The sequence below is a fragment of the Colletotrichum aenigma genome (assembly GCF_013390185.1).
Source record: "Colletotrichum aenigma strain Cg56 chromosome Unknown KSG_Cg56_contig05, whole genome shotgun sequence".
Lineage (NCBI taxonomy): Eukaryota > Fungi > Ascomycota > Sordariomycetes > Glomerellales > Glomerellaceae > Colletotrichum > Colletotrichum aenigma.
Genome location: NW_023500911.1, coordinates 2,605,494 through 2,624,351, shown reverse-complemented (window position 1 = coordinate 2,624,351; position 18,858 = coordinate 2,605,494). Strand labels below are relative to the sequence as shown.

Sequence of the window (18,858 nt, the reverse complement as noted above, 5' to 3'; positions counted from 1 at the left end):
ATCGGGTGACCTGACGTGTTCGTCCGAACGTCGTGTGTTGATTGTCCAAGGCATAATGGCACGCGGGCCGACAATCAGGCCAATCTCCCGGACTCGGAAGTTGCTGACCGAAACCAAAGATGACGAGGCTTACGCCGAGAAGGAGCGCAAACACACAGACTACCTAGCAGTCTTGAGTGAGATGTGTTGGTTGGCTGGCACGCTGGTTGGCCATTCCATTCCATCCCTGCCGTGATTTCGGGAATGCCAGCCGGTGAGACACCTTAAAATATGGGAATCCGAAAGGGAGCGCGAGCTGGGGACGAGAGAGAGAGCGAGACATGACGTCGGCGGAGTGAGCAGTCGGCAAGCCACACGACGCCCCGGTGGAGAGGAGCAGAAGGGGGGGGGGCGCCCCGGAACGTTGCAACCAACACGGCGCCACGGTGGGCACTCTGGTAGGGCAGAGACAGAGACAGATGCGTTGTGGTTCGGTTCGGTTCGGGTTTGGGCGCAAGGCAGACAGACGCGTCCAGTGTTCTGGATCCGGGGAGGGTTGGGGTTTCGGCCCCGCTTGTTCCGTGACCCCGCCCCGCGACCTACCTTTCGGGCGCCGGGGGACGGCTTTCGTAACTTCCGCCGGGCCCAGCCAATGCCGAGACCGCCGATGGGAATCGGTCCGGGAGATTTGGCCGACAGACATGGATCGGTGTGGGAGGGTTGCGGCGTTCCAGTCGGCGGGCGTGAGGCTCGCTTTGCTTTGGCGCGACCATTTACAGAGGTGTCACTAACCAGTCAAAAGAGAATGATTGCGTGCAATGTCGTGATGTTATTTGTTTTCCAGACGGAATTAAGGTTTATGATACTGGTTGTGGACGAGCCGGGAGTATACAGTTCCGCAGTCTCGGTCCAAGGGGGGAATCGTAGTAGGTAGGTACGGCAAGAATGCAAAAGAAACGTACAAAAGTTACAGTGGATATAAAGTCGCTGATCCAAGTGAGGTCTCCAAGCCCGTCTCTTTACATCATCGTCTCTTTTTTCAAAATCTTCTCTCGTGTGTTCAAAAGAACAAATCGCAATCAAAAAGGTTCATCAAGCCGCTCCGGACATCTCTTCAGTGGGGAATCGTGAAAAAAAAGGCGACTGGATAACATCAACATTCCAACAGAGCACGGTGGTAATCCCGTTGCCTCCCAACGCCGCCGCTCGCTGCTTTTTTGTGGTATCATTATACTCGTGACTTCATGGCGTACGCCTGGTCAGGCATCATCAGCAACCCCCTGGCGATAAACTTCAGGGATGGCGATGGCCTGACCGGGGGCTTCCAGTTGGGTCAGTTGTGGGTTATTACAGCAGGGCAGCAACGAAGGCGGCACCAAGGAGGACGGCCATGCCAGCGGGGGCGTTGCTAGCGCCGGCGTTCTGGTCAGGCGCCGCACCGGTGGAGGCGGATGGGGTCGCGCTGACCCTTGTGCTCACACCGCGAGTTGTGGAGGCCAGGGTGGAGTTGGCGGCGGTGAAGGCAGAGGTGAAGCCAACGCTGGGGGCGACGCTGGTTGTGAGAGCGACGACCTCGGTGGTGCTGGGGGCGGCGGATGATGAGGGAGAAGAGGTCGTCGACGGGGTGGTCGCGACGACGACGGAGGAAGAGGTGGTGGGCGCAGGCTTGGAGGTCGTGGTCGGGGTCGGGGCCACAGAGCTGGTCGTGGGGGCCTGAGAGGTCGAGGTGGTGGTGGGGACGGGGACATCGGAGGTGAGGGCGCCAGTGACGCCGTGCTTGGCAGCGCAGTCACCGAGGTTCATGCCGTTGGCGCAGCAGAAGGTTTCGGCGCCGGTGTCGTGCGTGCAGTAGAAGGAGGACAGGCAGGAGTCTGGGTTTTTCGTGTTAGTGACGATGCGCAAAACGTGACGGTGCGACGGTAGACTCACTTCCGCTGTTGGTAGAGCAGCAGGTCTCGCCAGCGGCGGGGTTGTAGCAGTGGACGGCAGAGTCGGTGGACTTGCACTGCTCATATCCGGTACCGCAAGCCTCGGCGCAAGTGTTTCCACCCTTGGAGCAGACCTCATCGGCGGGCTGGTAGGCGCTGTCGGCACGGCGCATGATGCCGAAATCTCTTGAGAGGGGGGTGATGACGCTGCGCTTAAAGACCTTGTCTTGGGCGAAGGCCTGGGCAGTGAAGGCCACGAGGGCCACGGAGGCGAGCGAACGGAAATGCATTGCGGCGGAATGTGCAAAGTTGACGGTAGATGACGGTCGGATCGAATCGGTCGGTTTGATCGGACACGTTTAGGGTCAGAGAGGCACCCGAATATTGCAAAATAACGACTGTAAGTCTTGTTGGCGGAGCGCAAGTCGGTATGAATGAGCGATATCGACAGGCGGACGACGACGACGACGACGACGACGACGACGACGACGAGGAGAGTATCGACGGAGCGAGAGAAGGAGGCGAGTACTCTGGCGTGAGGTGATCGTGAAGGAGGGTCAAAGAGTGACTGGAGGGGCGTAGACCACCTAAAAAGCACGCGACGGGTGTGGTTGCGAAGGGGAATGCGGGAGAAAGTGCAGTGCAAAGCGAACGAGGGACGGCGCAAAAAAGAATGGAGATGAAGTGGAGAGAGGAAAGTGGGAAGAGTGAGAGGACGAGTCGCGAGAACTGGGGCAGGAGGAGCAATGCTGGTCGCAAACCGGGGGGGAAGGCAGAGGGAAAAAGACGAGGGTTAGACGAGGGCAGCACGGTTCAATGGGCGACGAGGATGTCTTGTGCGGGCTGGGCGAGATATGGCGTACCGATTCGGAAGGATCCTCCTTTTAATTTTATTTGCCTGGACAGCAGCCAGTTGGAGGAGCTTGGCCGACAGGGCCCGCCACGATGACCCCGGCTTGAGGCCGTCTGCGTCAGAGCCTCTGAATGGTCCGCACCGGATGGGTGGACAGACCGCCCAGGATTGTTAATGGCCCGGAGGAGAGCGGTGCGAGGCTTCGTCGACTCCTGATGAGGGTTCTCATGTTTGGAGAGGGTGGCACTGTGTCTCAAGTGAAGGAGAGCCGAGAGACTTGAGAGAGAGACCAACAAAAAGGAAAGGGATAGACAGACACGCGACGGGAGCCGTTATGCATGTTTTCTTAGCGGGCAACGGCAGGTGCAGATACGGCATGCGGCCTCCCTTCAGCTCAGGAACGCGCTGACCGTAAGTTGCGTGTCGTTGTACGTGTAAAAGACTCAAAAAAGACCCTCATCATCAGCCAACTGCCCCAGCAAAGAGACTGACCTACGGCCTGCAGCGACCCATCAGCTCGTCTCTCCACTGCGCGACCAGGCCACCTTGCACCTGCCGCCAACAGCAGTCGCTACCAGAATCCTTGGGGCCTGGGCAAACGTGACCGCCCCCAAAGCAGGGAGGCTCGTTGACAGTTGGGGGGAGGACAAGCACCGAAGAGGAAAGACAAACGGCGGAAATCTGCACCTTTGAAATGAGACAGCCCGGCGCCAGCCAATGCCTCATCTCTCCTGAGTCCCGAGTCCCTGACCTTTTTGGCCGTGCGACACCACTTGCCCAGGTTCGCCCAATTGCGCTCGGCAGCCGCGATCTGACTGGGCGAATTCTCTAAAAGCGGGCCTCTGATCAGCCCAGATAGGCTAGCCCCCAAGGAGCAGAAAAAAGTCGGGGCCGCCAACGGGTACCTTGCAGCGCCAACCCAACCCAACCCAGACGTGCATCATCCGCCAATCGCTTGGTGTTCAGAGAGAGGCCCACCCCCATCGCGGCCATCCGACGAACCATCGAACGCCGTTTCAGGTGGGTTCCTCGTCTCTGATTCGCTCGGCCGCTTTCCATTCTTTCCTCGCCGCCTCAGTCCCCACGACTTCGCGATGCACCCCAGACCACTCACTGCAACTCACCCTCGCCCGTGATCACCCACCACTACAGAGTATGATTGTGACCCTCACACTCGCAGCCGCCCTTTCTAGCGGCAAAAAGGGCAAATGGCATAATACAAAAAAATCCCCCGACCCAACCATCTCTGGAAATTGAACATGACGACCGGTCCCAGAATTTCCTCTTCTTGGCCCAACCTCTTTCCCTTTGCAGACCCGGACCATTTCCCTTTTCTCCCGAAGCGCTGTCGATAATCATCAGACCCAATCAATCCCATTACACTTCCCCATGACTTGGACTTCAAGTGAGATAGACCTTGATGACTGATGACCGCCGGCCGCTGCCTCGTCCGTTCCAGCCAACTGCCGGCATCTCTCATTCCCCTCGGGACATTGTCTTGACACATTTATCGGATTGAGCTGTATCTGCGTGTCTCATGATGTTCCATTCCGCGAGACTTCACCGGCGCCTTCTAGAACCGAAAAACAATGCAATCTTAGCACCGCAGATCGCAACATCTGTTTTCTTCTCGCCCTCTGCTAGCGCCGGCATGGTCACGGAAAAGGTCAACCTGATTCCCCAGCGTGTGCCATTGCCACCCACCTGAATCCCAAGAAGCGCAAAGTCACCCTCCCGATTCCCGAAAAAAGCGTCCCGTGCGACGGGTCAAACTCAATTACTTCGGACGACGTATCATGGAACGTGCCGAGCGACGACAGGCAGTTCATTGCCGCAGACCGAAACGGCATTGGGCCTTGTAAACAATGCTAAACAAAACATCGAGTTTCAATGGGAAACATTCTGCTTGGCTCTAAACCGCCGTCTTAATCATTAATCGTGGCCAGCTATACTATACTCCACGCGCAATGTCTACCCAATTCTAGATTTGCAAAGAGAAGAGAAACAAGTCATTACATTCATGCAGGTACCCGAGACACCGTGTGGCGCCATTCCTTCAAGCCTCACCACCAAAGCCACCCCTTCTGTCGGGCTTCTTCCCTCATGCCTCCAGGTGCTTAGAGGTCGTCTTGTCCGCCTCCTCCCTCAACGGGTCGCCAATGACGCCGTTCTCGTCGGTGTAGCCGATCTTGCTAGCGCTGAAGCCGTCCAACTCGCGCTTCCACACCGTGTTGAGGAAGATGGGGTACGCGAAGCTGACGACGAAGCCGCAGAGGGGCACCACCATGGCGACGTGGTAGTCCTTGTGGTCCGCGAGGAGACCCGTGAGACTGGGGAAGAGAGCGCCTCCGGACACCGCCGCCACGATCCACGAGCTGCCGCGCTTCGTGTGGCGTCCCAGGCCGCGGATCGAGAGCGTGAAGATGGTTGGGAAGATGCACGACTCGAAGAAGAGGACGATCGAGAGCATGGCGATGCCCGCCTCGCCGAATAGCGCGATCGCGAGCGCGATGAAGACCATGATGCCCGTCATGAAGGCCATGAGCACGAGGCGTGGCTTGACCACCATCATGAGCCCGGCGGCGGCGAACCGGCCGATCGCGAAGAGGCCCTGGCCGATGGCGTACCGGTCGCTGGCCTCGGAGTGTGTGAGTCCGGCGCTCTCGACGGCGTAGTTGATGAACTGGCTGGCGACGCCGACCTGCGCTCCGACGTAGCAGAACTGCGCGGCGACGCCGAAGAAGAGCTTGTACTGCTTCCGCATGGGCTTGTCCTGGTAGCCCGTGAGGGCGGCGCTCTGCTCGGCCTGGAGCGCCATGTCGGCGTCCGTGACCTCGGGGATGGGCGCGAAGAAGAAGACGACGGCGAGGAGGAAGACGAACGCGGCGATGCCGAGGTAGGTCCACTGCACCTTGGACAGGTCGTTGGGCTCCGTGTGCGAGAAGAAGACGCGGGCGGCGAGCAGCGGGGCGATGACGGAGCCGATGGCCTGGAAGGACTGCGACAGCTCGAGGCGGAACTCGGACAGGCGGGGCGGGCCGCAGGTCGCGATGAAGGGGTTCGCGCTGGTCTCGAGGGTCGACAGGCCCGAGCCGACGATGAAGAGGGAGCCGCAGAAGCCGGGGAAGGAGCGGTAGACGGCGGACGGCCAGAACATGAGCGCGCCGACGCCGTAGATGCACAGGCCCGTGATGAAGGTCCAGCGGTAGCCGAACTTGCGCACGATCCAGCCGGAGTAGGTCAGGGGCCCGATGAAGTAGGCGCCGAAGTAGGCGCCCTGGAGACCGCCGGCCTTGGCGGCCGTGATGTTGAGGGCGATTTGGAACTTGGAGTTGAGGACGTCGAGCAGGCCGTACTGCGCGCGCGCATTGTTAGATGAGCCCCGGTGGTTGTGATGTGATGGCTTTGACTTACAGCGAAACCCCACAGGAAGAAGAGAAGAGTGACCAAGGTGATGGGCACGATGGACTGCCTGACTGTCAGGGCGGAAGCGCCCGTCAACCCCCTGTTGGAGACGGACATGCGATGTTGATGTTGGGTCGCCTCGACAGCGCTGGGCTGGCGCTGGTCCAGGACTTCGGCGACCTCTGGCTCCTGTTTCTTTCCAAACATCTTTGCTGAGTTGGAGTGGATGGGTGTCAGTGAAGAGATGAAGTCGATGATGAGAAGGTGATGATGATGCTCAGTGTCCGGCTGGCTGATGATCCCAAAATGCCAACAAGGTCGTCAACGTTCAACCTTATATATGCCATGCGACGAGCAAACCCATCACCACCTGTCGTCCCATCCAAAACGCCACTGACAAGCTCACATTAGCTTCCCCACGCCCGACTATTCGATCCCATCACGCACACGCCAGAACCGTAATGTCGGATCCAGCCAGGTCTCGAATTCGCAGCTAAGCGCGCACCCGAAATTCTGCACCACGGCAGAGATTTCGCACAAACTCAAATGTTCTCCCAGTATGAAAATTATAGCTCACCGGGCAGAAGGCCGCTATTGAAGCGTTCCAACCTCGCAGGCGACGAATGGCAACGCTAGCCGGCCCTCCGTTGCGTTTGCGCGCATTCTAGCCTCGACGGCAGAAACCACCCATCGGGGAGAGCGCTGCATTTCGTAGGGCGGGTGACGATCAGCTAGCGGGCAAGGCGAAACCCCCCATCCCATCCCATCCTCCAAAAGCTGGGCCGGCACTTGGATGGGAGGAAGCTTGACAGTCAAGCTTGCATGCACCGAATTTGAGCCATGTCCAGGCTAGGTAGCGCGCATACGGCCGACGTTTGGATCTTCCTCGGCGCTTCTTGGAGTTGTGGGGGAAGATTTCAGCGAAGATAGCGACGTGAGTGAGGTGAGCGCGGGGGAGGTTGGGGCGATTGGTTCGCTGTGTCCGGATCTAGCTTGGTGTTGTTCGGAGAGGTGCTAGACTTCCGGGGGCGGGGGAAGGTGGAAGGCGGAGAAGCACGAGAGGGGAGGAGGACGACGGCGACGATAACGACGAAGCCAGAAACCTCCGCTTGTCTTGTTATCCCGTGACGAAGCAACCATATCGGTATTGATGTGAGAGGAAACATGTTCGCAGAGTTATATGTAATCAGCTGGCCAATATAGAAGGGTCCTCGCGACGTGAGGGTCCTCGAGATCGAGCTTCATTCAGAATGAAATATGAAATCGTTGCGGTTGCAGTCAGATAAAGACAAGCCAACGGTCGCAGTGATTTTGAAGCCAAACTCTCCAACCCCACGGACGATCCCCGCAAATCCCCTGCTTGGCAAGAGCTTGTCTTTTTCTCTGCACGATATTCTCTCCTTGGCACGATCGTGGGACCTGGGCAGCAAACCGTGAAGTGGGTGAGTGGCAACAGAGGAGGGCTAGAACAGACATCTGGGTCGTTGAGGCTAGACAAAGACCCGTGACGTGTGGCAACCCCGGCGCTAACGTCTTCCCCACGTGAGACAAGGGCGCCGGTATCATGAACATCGGTCCGACATGGAAGGGACTAATATAGGTCAATTAAGTCGACGCTGTTCAGGGCGTCGAGATCGCGGGGCGCGTTCCGAGTCTCTGGGATATAACGCTTTAGCCATTTTGCTCCGCCATCTCTTCTCGCTGTTAGATATGTACATTCGTTCCGCTGCCCAAGCCATTCTGGGTATTATGCTCCTCAAGATTGCCCCCGCTGAAAGAAAGCAACGCGACTCGTTTGCTCCTCTGATTAAAGATCTCCCTCCATCCTACCACCATTACGTAGAAGCTGTGCCGCGGCGGTGACTCGGAAAAAGTAGCGACGACTCCATATAATATACATGCAGGGTGAACTGCTCGATCGGTCAGGAAGATAGAAAGGTCGATTCATGAGGAGTTCAATCGGTGGGTTCCCTCATCATCTTGGAAATGTTTTTGGACATTTGTGCATACTTCTCCTCGAAAGTCTTCTGGAACTTCTCGCATGCCACCCACATGGCATCGCCCTTCTTCCAGTACGTGTAGCAGTTGTCGAAAATCTGGCGCACGTCGGAGACGAATTCGTCCTCTGTGGTGTACTGTTGCTGACTCATCTTCGCCTTGATGGTGTTGAGATCCATGGGTTTCTTCACTTTCTCAAAGTAATCAGGCACGTTGTCCTCGACTGGGTCAACGGGCTCTTTGAAGGGACCGACAAGACGCGTCCAGAAACCTGTAAAAGTCAGCAAAGATATTCATATCTTCATCAGAAGGTATGAACATACCAGGACCCGAAAGCATCCTGTCAAGGAGATCAGCGCAGAAGTCCAGCTTCTTGTCGGTACTTATCTCGCCAGTGGGCGTGGAAACGAAACTGCGTCGCTTCTGGATGACAGGCTTAGATTTCGGCGCAGATGCGACAGCTGCCGCGGCTGCAGCTTTGCGGACCGGAGGCGGCGGAGCCCGGTGGCTGTTGTTGTAAGTCTTGGAGTTTTGTGACAGGGGCAGTGGCGCAGATGCGCGTCGGTTCTTCTTGGACAGGTGGTCATCTTCATCGCTGTCCTCCTCCAAGTAGTGAACGCTCTTCCGTGGGGCCGGCTCAGCGGACTGTGGTGACTCCGCAGAAGACGGCGCAGGCAGGCTGTCGAGAGAGCTCATGGCTACCACAAGTTCACTGAGAACCTCCTGCGGGAGCGACTTGGCAAACTCGGCCCTGGACTCCGAAGAGCGCATGTATTCGGCCGCCCACGACAAGAGTAGCTTACGAATGGCGGAACCCTCGGGCGTGTCTCTCCAGACCTGAACAAGCAGAGGAGTTGCGGGGATGTGCTGGGTGATGCGTCTACAGTCGTTCATGGCTTCGAGGGTCTTGTCACAGAGACCATCGATTCCGAGCTCATAGCCCAGCTTCCACACACCGATCAGGGCCTCGTATGAGGGAGTTGAGTTGGCATCGTTCGAGACATGGCCGGTGAAGAGGAATTGCTGGGTCAAGCCGAAGACTTCTTGCGAGGTCTCGGGCAGCTTTACGATGTGTTCGATAGTATCCGATGCGACGTTCTGGTTGAAGTGGTTGCGGTAGAATGTAGATCTAGCGCAGAGGAAGTCCTTCTGGATGCCGAAGGGAGTCTCGTCGGAACCGACGAGGATAATGACAAAGGTCGGGTGAGGTTGCCTTGATGAATGTGAGACGGGTTAGATAAATGAGCAGAGGAGATGTAAAACTTACGTCCATGAGAATTTGCTCTCATCCTTGGCAGCCTCTTTGACAGGCTCCGACTTTTCGGCAGCAGGAGCCGGGCTGACGCCGTTGGTGGCGGGAACCGGAGTCTGTTCCGACATGGTGAATGTGTGCTTGAGCAGTCTGCGCGGAGGCGATCAGCTAACGGTGAAAGACGACTACGAGTCAATGTTACGACGAAGAGATCAAGATAGAAGTCACTGGTGGAGTTATAGATGAAGAATGGTTGAGCCGAAAAGATTGCGGGAAGTGAGGTGAAGTGAGAGTGAAGGATGTAGTCTCGTGAACGACTAGCGCAAGGGCAAGTGGCATGAGGTGAATGGCAAGGCAAGTAGGGATGAACGCGTCTTGCCAGATGGCAGACGCGTCGGGTCCCAAAGTGCAATAGCGAGCGATGCAAAGCAGGAAAACCAGGCAACTTTGAAGGAAAGAAGGCGAAATCGCGACTTACCTTGATAGCTGGAAGATGAGATGTGAAGGTTTTGACGCAGAGCTTGCTGAGGGAGCTCTTGCACGATGACTGGTGACAGGTGACAAGTCTTACGATTGTCAGGGATAGAAAGCAGTGACTGAGTACAATACAAGTAAAACGACAGGAGAGGGCGGTCAATGATGAGATTAAGCAGACGATAATCGTCGCCGGGTGAGGGAAAGGCGCGATGATTGAGATTTTACTCCCTCGATCTTACCACAGTCAAGCTCACTCCAGGGAATGAAGGTGCGATAGCGAGGTAAGCCACACCAGGCGTTTCATGCCTTCTGGAGATGGACCGTGCAGGAGCTTCCTCGGGTCCACAGTTCCGCCATTCCGGGTTGGCAGCCTCCGCCACACTTGAGCAAGCACCGCCACATACTTACTGCTTTAAGGTTTTCAATGTCCAGTCCTCTCTTGCACCAACAACCAACACAGCCAGCCAAACATGCTGTCACTTTTCCCACGTGCGAATGCCTTCCAGATGGAAATCCGGAACGATGGGGTGCAAGCTCTCCTGTCCTTGATGAATGCGCAGTCAGTCGGGTACTGATCCTTATCCTCGGAGGTCGCCGGAGTTCAGCGGAAAAGGTTCCCAAACTGTTCACCGTTGACCGGCCCTTGTTGCTCCAAAGCGCATTACGCTACTGCACCCGAGGCCTCGCTGAACCCCCGGCCATCCTTTATCGCCCCGCGCCAATTGACCTCTGAGAGCCCGTATCTCGAGCAGGTGGGCTGCGGACCCCACACTACCTCTGTTCCCTGACGGCATAGACAGCCGACCCAGTGCTTGTCACCAGCTTCCTGATCGAGCAAAGAGCCGTTTTCTGCCCTGGGAAAACATGCCTGCGTGGTGTTCCGTGTGGAGATTGGATAAGGCGGAAATTTTCAGCTGCCCTGAATGGAGACCAGCTTCTATAAAGCATGATGCGCCGCTGCACCGTTTGATGGGAATCCGTTGTTGTTTGCTAGTCGCCTTGCCCCTCGCTTGTCGCCGCGCATTCCGTGAGAGACTTGAAGACATTCTCTCAAGATGACTCGAGCATTTGGTTTCCTGGCGGTCGCCGGCCTGGTGGGCACCGCCGCTGCCGGTCTCTACCCTGGCCTGACCACCGCCAACCACAGCTGCTCTCTCGGTATGAAGCTTATTTGACGCGCAAGTGGAATGATTCATTGACCATGTTCTTAGTTGAGCCTGTTCTGTCATGCTCTTGTGGAGCAGTTCCTGACAAGGTCGACACCTGCTGCGTCGAGACCTACGGTGGCCTCGTTGTATGTTGCTCAACAATTGCGTCTTTTTACGTACAGGACTGACTTTGCGATAGATGGCCACTCAGTTCTGGAACACCTACACTGGCCTGGAGAGCGAGGGACAAAAGTTGCCTCAAGACTCTTGGGGCATCCACGGCCTCTGGCCTGACTTTTGCAATGGCTCGTACACCCAATACTGCGATCTCAAGCGCCAATACGACCCTCTTCCTTCGCCCAACACCACCAATGGCAAGCCCGACGGTACTCCTGTCCCAGCTTACAACGGTACCTCCATCGACAAGTTCATCACTCCTTTCGAGAGATTTGACCTTCTGGAGTACATGAACAAGTGAGTCTCCTCCGTTCTGGGCGCAACTGATCCATCACTTGCTTCGAGTCGCACGCCCTTGGTTTCGGTTGCCTAACAACAACAGGTTCTGGATCGCTCTGGGAACCCCCAACTGGGTCCTCTGGGCCCACGAGTTCTCCAAGCACGCCACCTGCTTCAGCACCTTTGACGTCGAGTGCTATGGCCCCAAGTACCAAGAACACGAGGAGCTCGTCGACTTCTTCGAGACCGTCGTCCACTACTACAAGGAGACTCCGACCTGGAAGTGGCTGGCTGAGAAGGACATCAAACCGTCCAACACCACCGCCTACTCGCTGTCCGACATCCAGGCCGCCTTGACCGAGGGCCACGGCGCCATCCCCTACCTCGGATGCAGCGGTCCCCGCTACAACACCACCGAGGCAGGCAAGGGCTCCCTCGACAATGGCTTCACCCAGCTTGGCGAGGCCTGGTATTACTTCCACGTCTACGGCAGACCCCAGCGCGGCGATGGAATTCCTGTTGCCGCTGACAGTAACGGCGGAAGCGTTTCCAATTGCGCCAAGGCTGAGGGTGCAATCTGGTACTATGAGCGCTCAGAGGGATCGGTGCAGTAAACGATTAATGAATGAAATTCAGACGTGTCTCGTGAACACAGGTAGTAATACATAATCGCATCCTTGTAAACCGATAATTCTTACAACAACCGTGTTCGTCCAAACTGTCAAGATCAACGCTTGCAATCTCCGATCAAAGTCAACTACCGCAGTCTTTGCCATTCAATTGAGTATTCTAGGAAAGTGCCAAAGCAACCATTGATATGTATCAGCATGGCTTTTCCCTCCCGAGCCCAGGTGACAGCATACTGGACGCTGGGTATATCTACAAGTACAGCTCACAACCAAATGCCCTAACGCCTGTCTGATGCAAATTATTTCGTCAACAATGCATCTACTCGTCCTCTTCCTCGACAGCCGGGGCGACATAACCGGCACGCTGGGTAGGCTCAGATGCAATCTGCGTCTCGGTCGCGGTCGTCGTCGCAGAGGCAGGGAGAGGTTGTCCAGTGGACGCAGCGAAGGTGCCGCCAGCGCTCGCGGCGCCGGAGGAGGAGGATGCCTTCTTCTTCTTTCCCTTCTTGGGGTTGGGCTGTTCAGTGTTAGTCGAGCTGGGCATTATCAACTAGGGTTTTCGCGCGCTACTTACGTCGTGCCACGCCCACACGGGCTTGAAGCTGTCAACGAACGAAACATCCTCCCACAAGTTGGGGAAGAGCCAGAGACCGGGAGAGGCGACGAAGTAGGTAATGCAGAAGAGAATGACGCGGAAGATCGCCATCAGGAAGAACAGTCCTATTCAAGTTAGATTTATAATCATCTGGTAAAGTCTCAGTCCTCTTACCTAGTAAGCCCAAGAATCCCCAGCTGAGGTAGTAGACACCGAGACGGAGCTTGAGAGGCCACAGGGGGTAGCAGACGACGATGAAGATCAAGACGAGAGCTGCGAGAGCATAAAGGCGGGTCTTGACCTGCGATCCCTCGTAGAGCCAGACGTAGTACATGTCGTCTCCGGCCTCTTGCTGAGGCTCAATGCGAACGGTCCACAGACCCTTGACACGCTTCGTCTTCTTGGGGCCGTGGTCATGACCCTCATGGGGGTCAGACTTGACGACTCGCAGAGCGAGCATGGACATGGGCAGCAGCTTGAAGGTGTTCTCGAGGGAGGCGCGATCGGTAATCTCGGGGAGTTCAGGGTGCTTCTGGCGAAGCTTCGCGTAACCGGGGGCCTGGAGCGCACGGAGGGCACGCTTGACTCTGAACATGTCCTTACGCTCGCCGTTCAGGATACAGGTTCGGGGCTTGAGATCGCAAGTTCTCAAGTAGCCGGCAAGCGCGAGCGCCATGGGGTTCGGGGGTCCAGGCTGAATACTGCAAACATGTCAATTAGCGGATGAGATATGATGTCTGGAACCATGGGCAACTCACGGTCTGGCAACACCCTGCTGCTGCTGCTGTTGAGGAGGGCCATGCTGGTGTCCAGGGCCATGCTGATGACCATGGTGCTCGTGGTCATGGCTGTGCTCGCCAGCCTCTCCGCCCTCACCAGCCTGGGCCTGGGCCTCTGCCTGGGCTCTCTGGGCTGCCATCTGGCGTTGCATGGCTTCCTGGCGCAACTTGTTGAGGAAATCGGGGACACTCATGCCGGCCTTCTCGGCTGTTCTGGGAGTCAGTACTTTTTCGCACAATTGCGACCAGCGGAGAGCTCACCATCCATTGCGATCTGCCGGCGCATGGCTGCAATTTGCTCAGGAGACGGCTGCATAGGTCTACCGTCAGGGCCCATGATCATGGGCATTGGCATTGCGCCCGGCGGAGGGCCACCCTGTGGCTGTTGGGGTTGCGACATGTTGGCGAGTTGGACGCGACTAGATTGACACGATAGTCAATGGACTGGTGTGCGTATGCGGCCGGTAAATTTAGTCAAGCACGCGCTTGCGACGAGATGCGGCCGATTGAAAGAATTTGGCGACAACGACAGCCCAAGAGGTGTTGGTTGTAGAAATTGGAAGCCGTCGAAGTATGGACTGTGGTCGTGGGCTTTTGGGTCTCGAGCAAAAGCGGCCCCAGCAAGCAAGCCAGGTGTTCACTTCGCCCAAAAAATCCGTGCAGGGTAAAGGTCCACACTCCAGTCCCGTCCGCCCGCGTCCATAACGGTTCGGCTCTCTCTTTCTCCGGGAACCGTTATCGATAAGCCCTGCGAGCGCCAACATGGATGGTGCGGGTGCTCAGACCACACACAAACCGGCCCTATCGTCTTTATCGTCCTTATCGTCGTCTCCGTCGTCGCTGTCGTCATTCGTCTCCGGCCTCCGTCTCCGTCGTCCTTCGTCTCCATCGTCGCTTTTCGTCTCCATCGTCGCTTTTCGTCTCCATCGTCGCTTTTCGTCTCCATCGTCGCTTTTCGTCTCCATCGTCGCTCTTCGTCGTCCGTCGTCCTTCTTATCGCCGCTATTGTTCTTGCTGTCCTTGTTATGACCAGGCATCATTCTTATTGGACTTGTTTTTCTAATTTGGTTCGCCAGGTGGCTAAAAGTTTCCGGCCGGGTAGCGAATTCAGGTTCTCGTCGAACAACGATGGCAGATGCCTTAGGTAAGCTGGGTGTACTTTCCTTAGATAATCACGAACAAGTGGAGAATGGAGGGGTTCTCCAAGTGATGCCTTACATAAGATGGAATTCCTCAGATCCAAGCCCCTCCTGCTTGCTGCTGCTGCTGGAGCTGCTGGAGCTGCTGATGTCCCTCCACACTGTGGCGGTTTGCCCGAGACATTTTGTTTGCGCTAGAGTAACACGAGAAGGCCTGCGGAAGCTTCTCGTCCACCGGTTTTCTTCACAAGAGACGATGACGAAGGACTCCGCCACGCTTTTAAGCAACGATTCCCGGCAATTCATCCTACTTGACTCGAGTCATCGCCAGCCCGGCGACATGTTTCTCTTCAACCAACCCGACGGTTGCAACCACTACGGGCAGAAATATCGCCGCGGGAATCAAGTGACGCTCATTCCGATTCCGTGAGGGGATTATTATTAGAACCAAGGAAAGAAGGAAGGAAGGAAAAACAGGAGACGGAGGCAAATGCAGGCCAGAGCGGAGCGCTGCAGAACACACTACCCGCCCGCAGTCTGCCAGCCCAGCCTCTGCTCCCCACAACGATCGCGACCTGTCGCCATCATAAGCTTCCATCTGTCGGCATCGCCCTCCCCGTGTGTGCGACCCTTCAACGGCGATGCTCTCCTGCAATAGGAGACGCGCTGGTCTGCGATGGGTGTTATGATGGCACAGCGCATCCCCCCAGTCCGCCAGATAGGCTTCCCGCGTTCCCTCGCCCGTGCTACCCGCGGTGCCTTGCATGCTTTGATGGAAATTTTTCATTCGTCTGCCGTCCGCTCACGTTGGAACATGTCACCGAATTACTGGGATTGCCGTGCCGTTTGGGCGGCCAGATGGGCTGCGCCGCAGTGATTGGCCCGTCAGATTAGGCCGCTTCATTTCGCCCGACTGGAAACAACACGCTCGCTGCGCGGTTTCAAAATACCATTCAGCCGTGGCCCTGTTTGTCAGTATTTTTCGACAGAGAAGGGTTCGTGGGGCCCAGCCCAGAATCGGTGGGAATGACAAGGGGCGGTGACGGTGACTGGCATCAAGCTGGATGACGGTTCGTTGATGGGCACGAGACCCTCCTTCGGAGGGGCACTTGTGGCAAGCTGCTGCTGGTCAAGCTGCCTCCGGGTAACCAGAGCAAGGCAGAGGTGAGACATCGACTCGCTGAGCCATCGTCTTCATCTTACACGAGTGGTGGAGTCCTGCAATCTGGTGCAGGATGGTGGTGTAGCGCCAGCCATCCGAATCCGACAGACCCCCAGCTTCCTAAGCGCCTGTTGGCCGGCCGCGTCTGGCCCCGTCTGCAACCCCGGCCTATCAGAGCGGCCCGTCTGCATCTCAACTGCACACCTCGCCGACAATTGCCCAGGCCCTTGTCCCTCCCATGTTCCTCTCAGCTGGGCCTATGAAGCAAAGCAAAAGAGCAAAACCTCTGGCTGGAGGTGGGCATTTGGGACACACAAATTAGCCAGGGAACGAACGCGGGTGAGCTTGGTCGGGCCCAAGTGCTTGCCGGGTATGTCTAAGTCGTGTGGTGGTGTGTACGTGTGTGAGTGGGCTCTTCTCTTCTCATCTTGCAGGTTGCCTGCCGTCTTGCCTCCCGCCGCTGCATTCTCTATTATAACTCAATCGGATCACTTGGATCTTTGTTTCCTGCCGCCCTCTCTGCATCTTCCCTTTTCTGTTTCTGTCAAATCGCTGGCCGTCTTTCGTTATTTTGTGTTTTTACCCAATGTTCCCAGCGTTTTCGGCATGAAGCATCTTGCGAAGCAGGTATGAAGGGTTTGAGTGGCATGCTTGCAGACGTTTATACGACATGGCTGTCGCCCCTCACTCATTGTTGTACACCGTTATCAACCTGCCCGGACGAAAAGCCGCGTCAAAGTGAGTCCACAGCCCCGGCGAAGTCCGGCGCAGGAAAACATCATACATATACCTACCGGACACTAACCAACCCGCATAGACACCTTTGACATTTCTGAGAAACTGCCGTCCACCGTGACCCGCGACCAGCCCGTGCCCATGCCGCCGCCTTTCGCAGGTACGATGCAGAAGCCTGCCGGACCTCGCTCTCAGCCGGTGAAGTCGAAGGGAGTCAAGAGAGGTTTTGCATCGCTCCGGGAGCGGTTCTCTGTGAGAAAGCGATTTCGCTCAGACTCCTCTTCACCACGCCGGCTACAAATATCAGGACCTACCGACTTCCGCCATCTGCACTCCGAGTCTTTCCAGTTTCCTCAGTACACGACTCTTCAAACTGTTGGCCACACAATGCCGCCACGGCCAAAACGTCTATCTCGGACTCGTCCGGCGTCCTTCAGGCCGCTGGAGTTGAGCATCTACGTGCCGAAAAGGGAGCTGTCGCCCATCCTGCCTCACTTCGAGATGCTCACCCCGCCACCACCTGCCCGTGTTCAGCCAAACCCCGACGACGACGTCTTTGGGCCTTCGCATGAGCCGAGCTACTCCTCCATGTCATTCCACCTGCCGCGGAAGATGTCAATGTCGCCATCAACATTGACGATGTCTCCGGGCGACACCCCGCCGAAAATCCCGCCCAAGTCGAGAGCTCGGTCGCAAACGTCATCCAGTGTGGAACGGATGAAGGAACGCATTGCGGGTGCCATGCTGGAGGTCGACAAACTTCAGCGGGAGATCGACTTAGTCATGGAGCGTCAGAGCATTTACGTTGGCAGTCGACCTTCGACAGCTCATTCGATGGCACTGACAACGCACGGTAAGCCCGGTCCATGGCCCAAATTTAGCAAGTCTCACGGCGCTGACCAAATTAGACATGGATCCCATACCCACGGTCCCCGCGCTCCCACCAGCTGCACCCTCGTTTGCAGAACGCCTGAACCCCGGGGTCGACCGCCCGCACACGGCGCCGCCCCGGCCGCCGATGCATATTCCCCACCGCGGCATGGCCTTCGCCGATGCCTCAGCGGCCTTCATCACACCACCCCCGAGCCGCGGCAGAGAGGCCCGACCGCCGCCGCCGCCCCTGCCGCTCGTTCTTCGCCCGCCGCTGCGCAAGAAGAAATCCTTCTCGCGCGTGTCCAGCTGGCTGTTCCCTGGAGGTGCCGCAGAGCAGCACCATCGGAACATCAGTCACGATTCCATCACTAATCTTCCTCGCCCCGTCAAGGGGCGCGAGGGCTTCTACCAATGTGTCCATGCGCCGCGGGACGGGCGCACTAGTTTTGACACGGCGTCGACTGTGTCGACGTGGGAGTCGGAAGACGGAGGCCAAACGGTCCCGACGACGTGGTCGCCCGGCAGCACCCCCGCCACCAGAGCGGAGGAGCACCCGCCGCTGGAGCGCGTAACCACCTTTGGAAAGGAAAAAGACACGATTGCCCCTCCACGGGGCAGCGTAGGTGTGGCGTTTTGATGAGAGCGGTTTTACTGTATTCTTTTTGTCTCACATGATACCAAATGTTTGCTCTGGGGGAGGGTGACGATGATACCATCCATATTGTAAAATCATACCATGGGGATAGAGGACCGGGGCGGTTACCTATTGTTTTTTCCGGATACTTAATCATAGTGGCGCCCGGGATGGCCAAGGATACTGAGAAGGGAGTGAATGAAGAAACGTGTCCACGTCAACTTGTTTGTTTGTTGTGTCTCGGTGTCCATGTGTCTCGCGGTCATGTTGCATCGGACTCTGACGTGTCTTAGAGTGACGGTTGTTTTCTCCGAGCAAGGCTCCGACTGAAACGGAAAAAGATCTCGGAGGGAAGATCAAACAATGGACGCCTCTGTTCAACCGTCTGACTAACATTTCCGATCCGAGTCTCGAATGTTCGGTCGGGGCGGGTCCGACGGCAGTTATCAATGACAAAGAGGCCAGCCATTTGGCAACTCTCCACTCGCTTAAATGAAGCTTCATCTGAACTTCGTCAAAGCCCGGCAATTTGGTCTTCCCCATCGTTCAGAGTTTGACATTTCGTATTGTGACGCGCGCCATCCAAAAAATGCCAGATCAACAGAACTGTGACTTTTGCGGCAGCGTTCTAGAAGGCGTGGGAAGACCGAGACAAGATACAGTCGAAGGTCTGTGGCTTGCAACGGCGATTTACACGCAGTGGCCTGAGTAATGGATGGAAGGCATGGCGCATCAAATACCGAGCAGCGAACCTGTGTAGAGATGGCGCAGGCGAATCAGCGTCGTAGATTCTGGCCAGATACTGGCAGGGGATCG

The 18,858-nt window shown here is 56.8% G+C and overlaps 6 protein-coding genes across 6 annotated transcripts; 2 read left to right on the top strand and 4 right to left on the bottom strand.

The window, feature by feature from the left end:
• Positions 1-1,326: 1,326 nt before the first annotated feature.
• CGCA056_v008380 (uncharacterized protein) lies at positions 1,327-2,197 on the bottom strand (the record flags this gene model as incomplete). The annotated part of the gene is made up of 2 exons (XM_037323627.1): positions 1,327-1,850; positions 1,909-2,197. 2 exons carry the CDS (start codon positions 2,195-2,197, stop codon positions 1,327-1,329), a joined length of 813 nt encoding a protein of 270 aa, XP_037177669.1.
• A 2,664-nt stretch (positions 2,198-4,861) lies between these two features.
• Positions 4,862-6,372, bottom strand: fucP-1 (L-fucose-proton symporter; the record flags this gene model as incomplete). Its single annotated transcript, XM_037323626.1, has 2 exons — positions 4,862-6,115; positions 6,175-6,372. The coding sequence occupies 2 exons, from the start codon at positions 6,370-6,372 to the stop codon at positions 4,862-4,864; spliced, it is 1,452 nt and encodes a 483-aa protein (XP_037178288.1).
• Positions 6,373-8,120: 1,748 nt separating this feature from the next.
• Positions 8,121-9,543, bottom strand: bdf1 (SWR1 complex bromodomain subunit bdf1; the record flags this gene model as incomplete). The annotated part of the gene is made up of 3 exons (XM_037323625.1): positions 8,121-8,434; positions 8,487-9,376; positions 9,431-9,543. 3 exons carry the CDS (start codon positions 9,541-9,543, stop codon positions 8,121-8,123), a joined length of 1,317 nt encoding a protein of 438 aa, XP_037178289.1.
• Positions 9,544-10,947: 1,404 nt separating this feature from the next.
• Positions 10,948-12,110, top strand: RNTR (Ribonuclease Trv; the record flags this gene model as incomplete). Its single annotated transcript, XM_037323624.1, has 4 exons — positions 10,948-11,050; positions 11,104-11,186; positions 11,240-11,514; positions 11,600-12,110. The coding sequence occupies 4 exons, from the start codon at positions 10,948-10,950 to the stop codon at positions 12,108-12,110; spliced, it is 972 nt and encodes a 323-aa protein (XP_037178295.1).
• Positions 12,111-12,444: 334 nt separating this feature from the next.
• SEC62 (Translocation protein SEC62) lies at positions 12,445-13,899 on the bottom strand (the record flags this gene model as incomplete). The annotated part of the gene is made up of 5 exons (XM_037323623.1): positions 12,445-12,642; positions 12,700-12,845; positions 12,895-13,421; positions 13,479-13,707; positions 13,761-13,899. The coding sequence occupies 5 exons, from the start codon at positions 13,897-13,899 to the stop codon at positions 12,445-12,447; spliced, it is 1,239 nt and encodes a 412-aa protein (XP_037178296.1).
• A 2,530-nt stretch (positions 13,900-16,429) lies between these two features.
• Positions 16,430-18,045, top strand: CGCA056_v008375 (uncharacterized protein; the record flags this gene model as incomplete). Its single annotated transcript, XM_037323622.1, has 3 exons — positions 16,430-16,538; positions 16,618-17,388; positions 17,444-18,045. The coding sequence occupies 3 exons, from the start codon at positions 16,430-16,432 to the stop codon at positions 18,043-18,045; spliced, it is 1,482 nt and encodes a 493-aa protein (XP_037178449.1).
• Between the last annotated feature and the right edge of the window lie 813 nt (positions 18,046-18,858).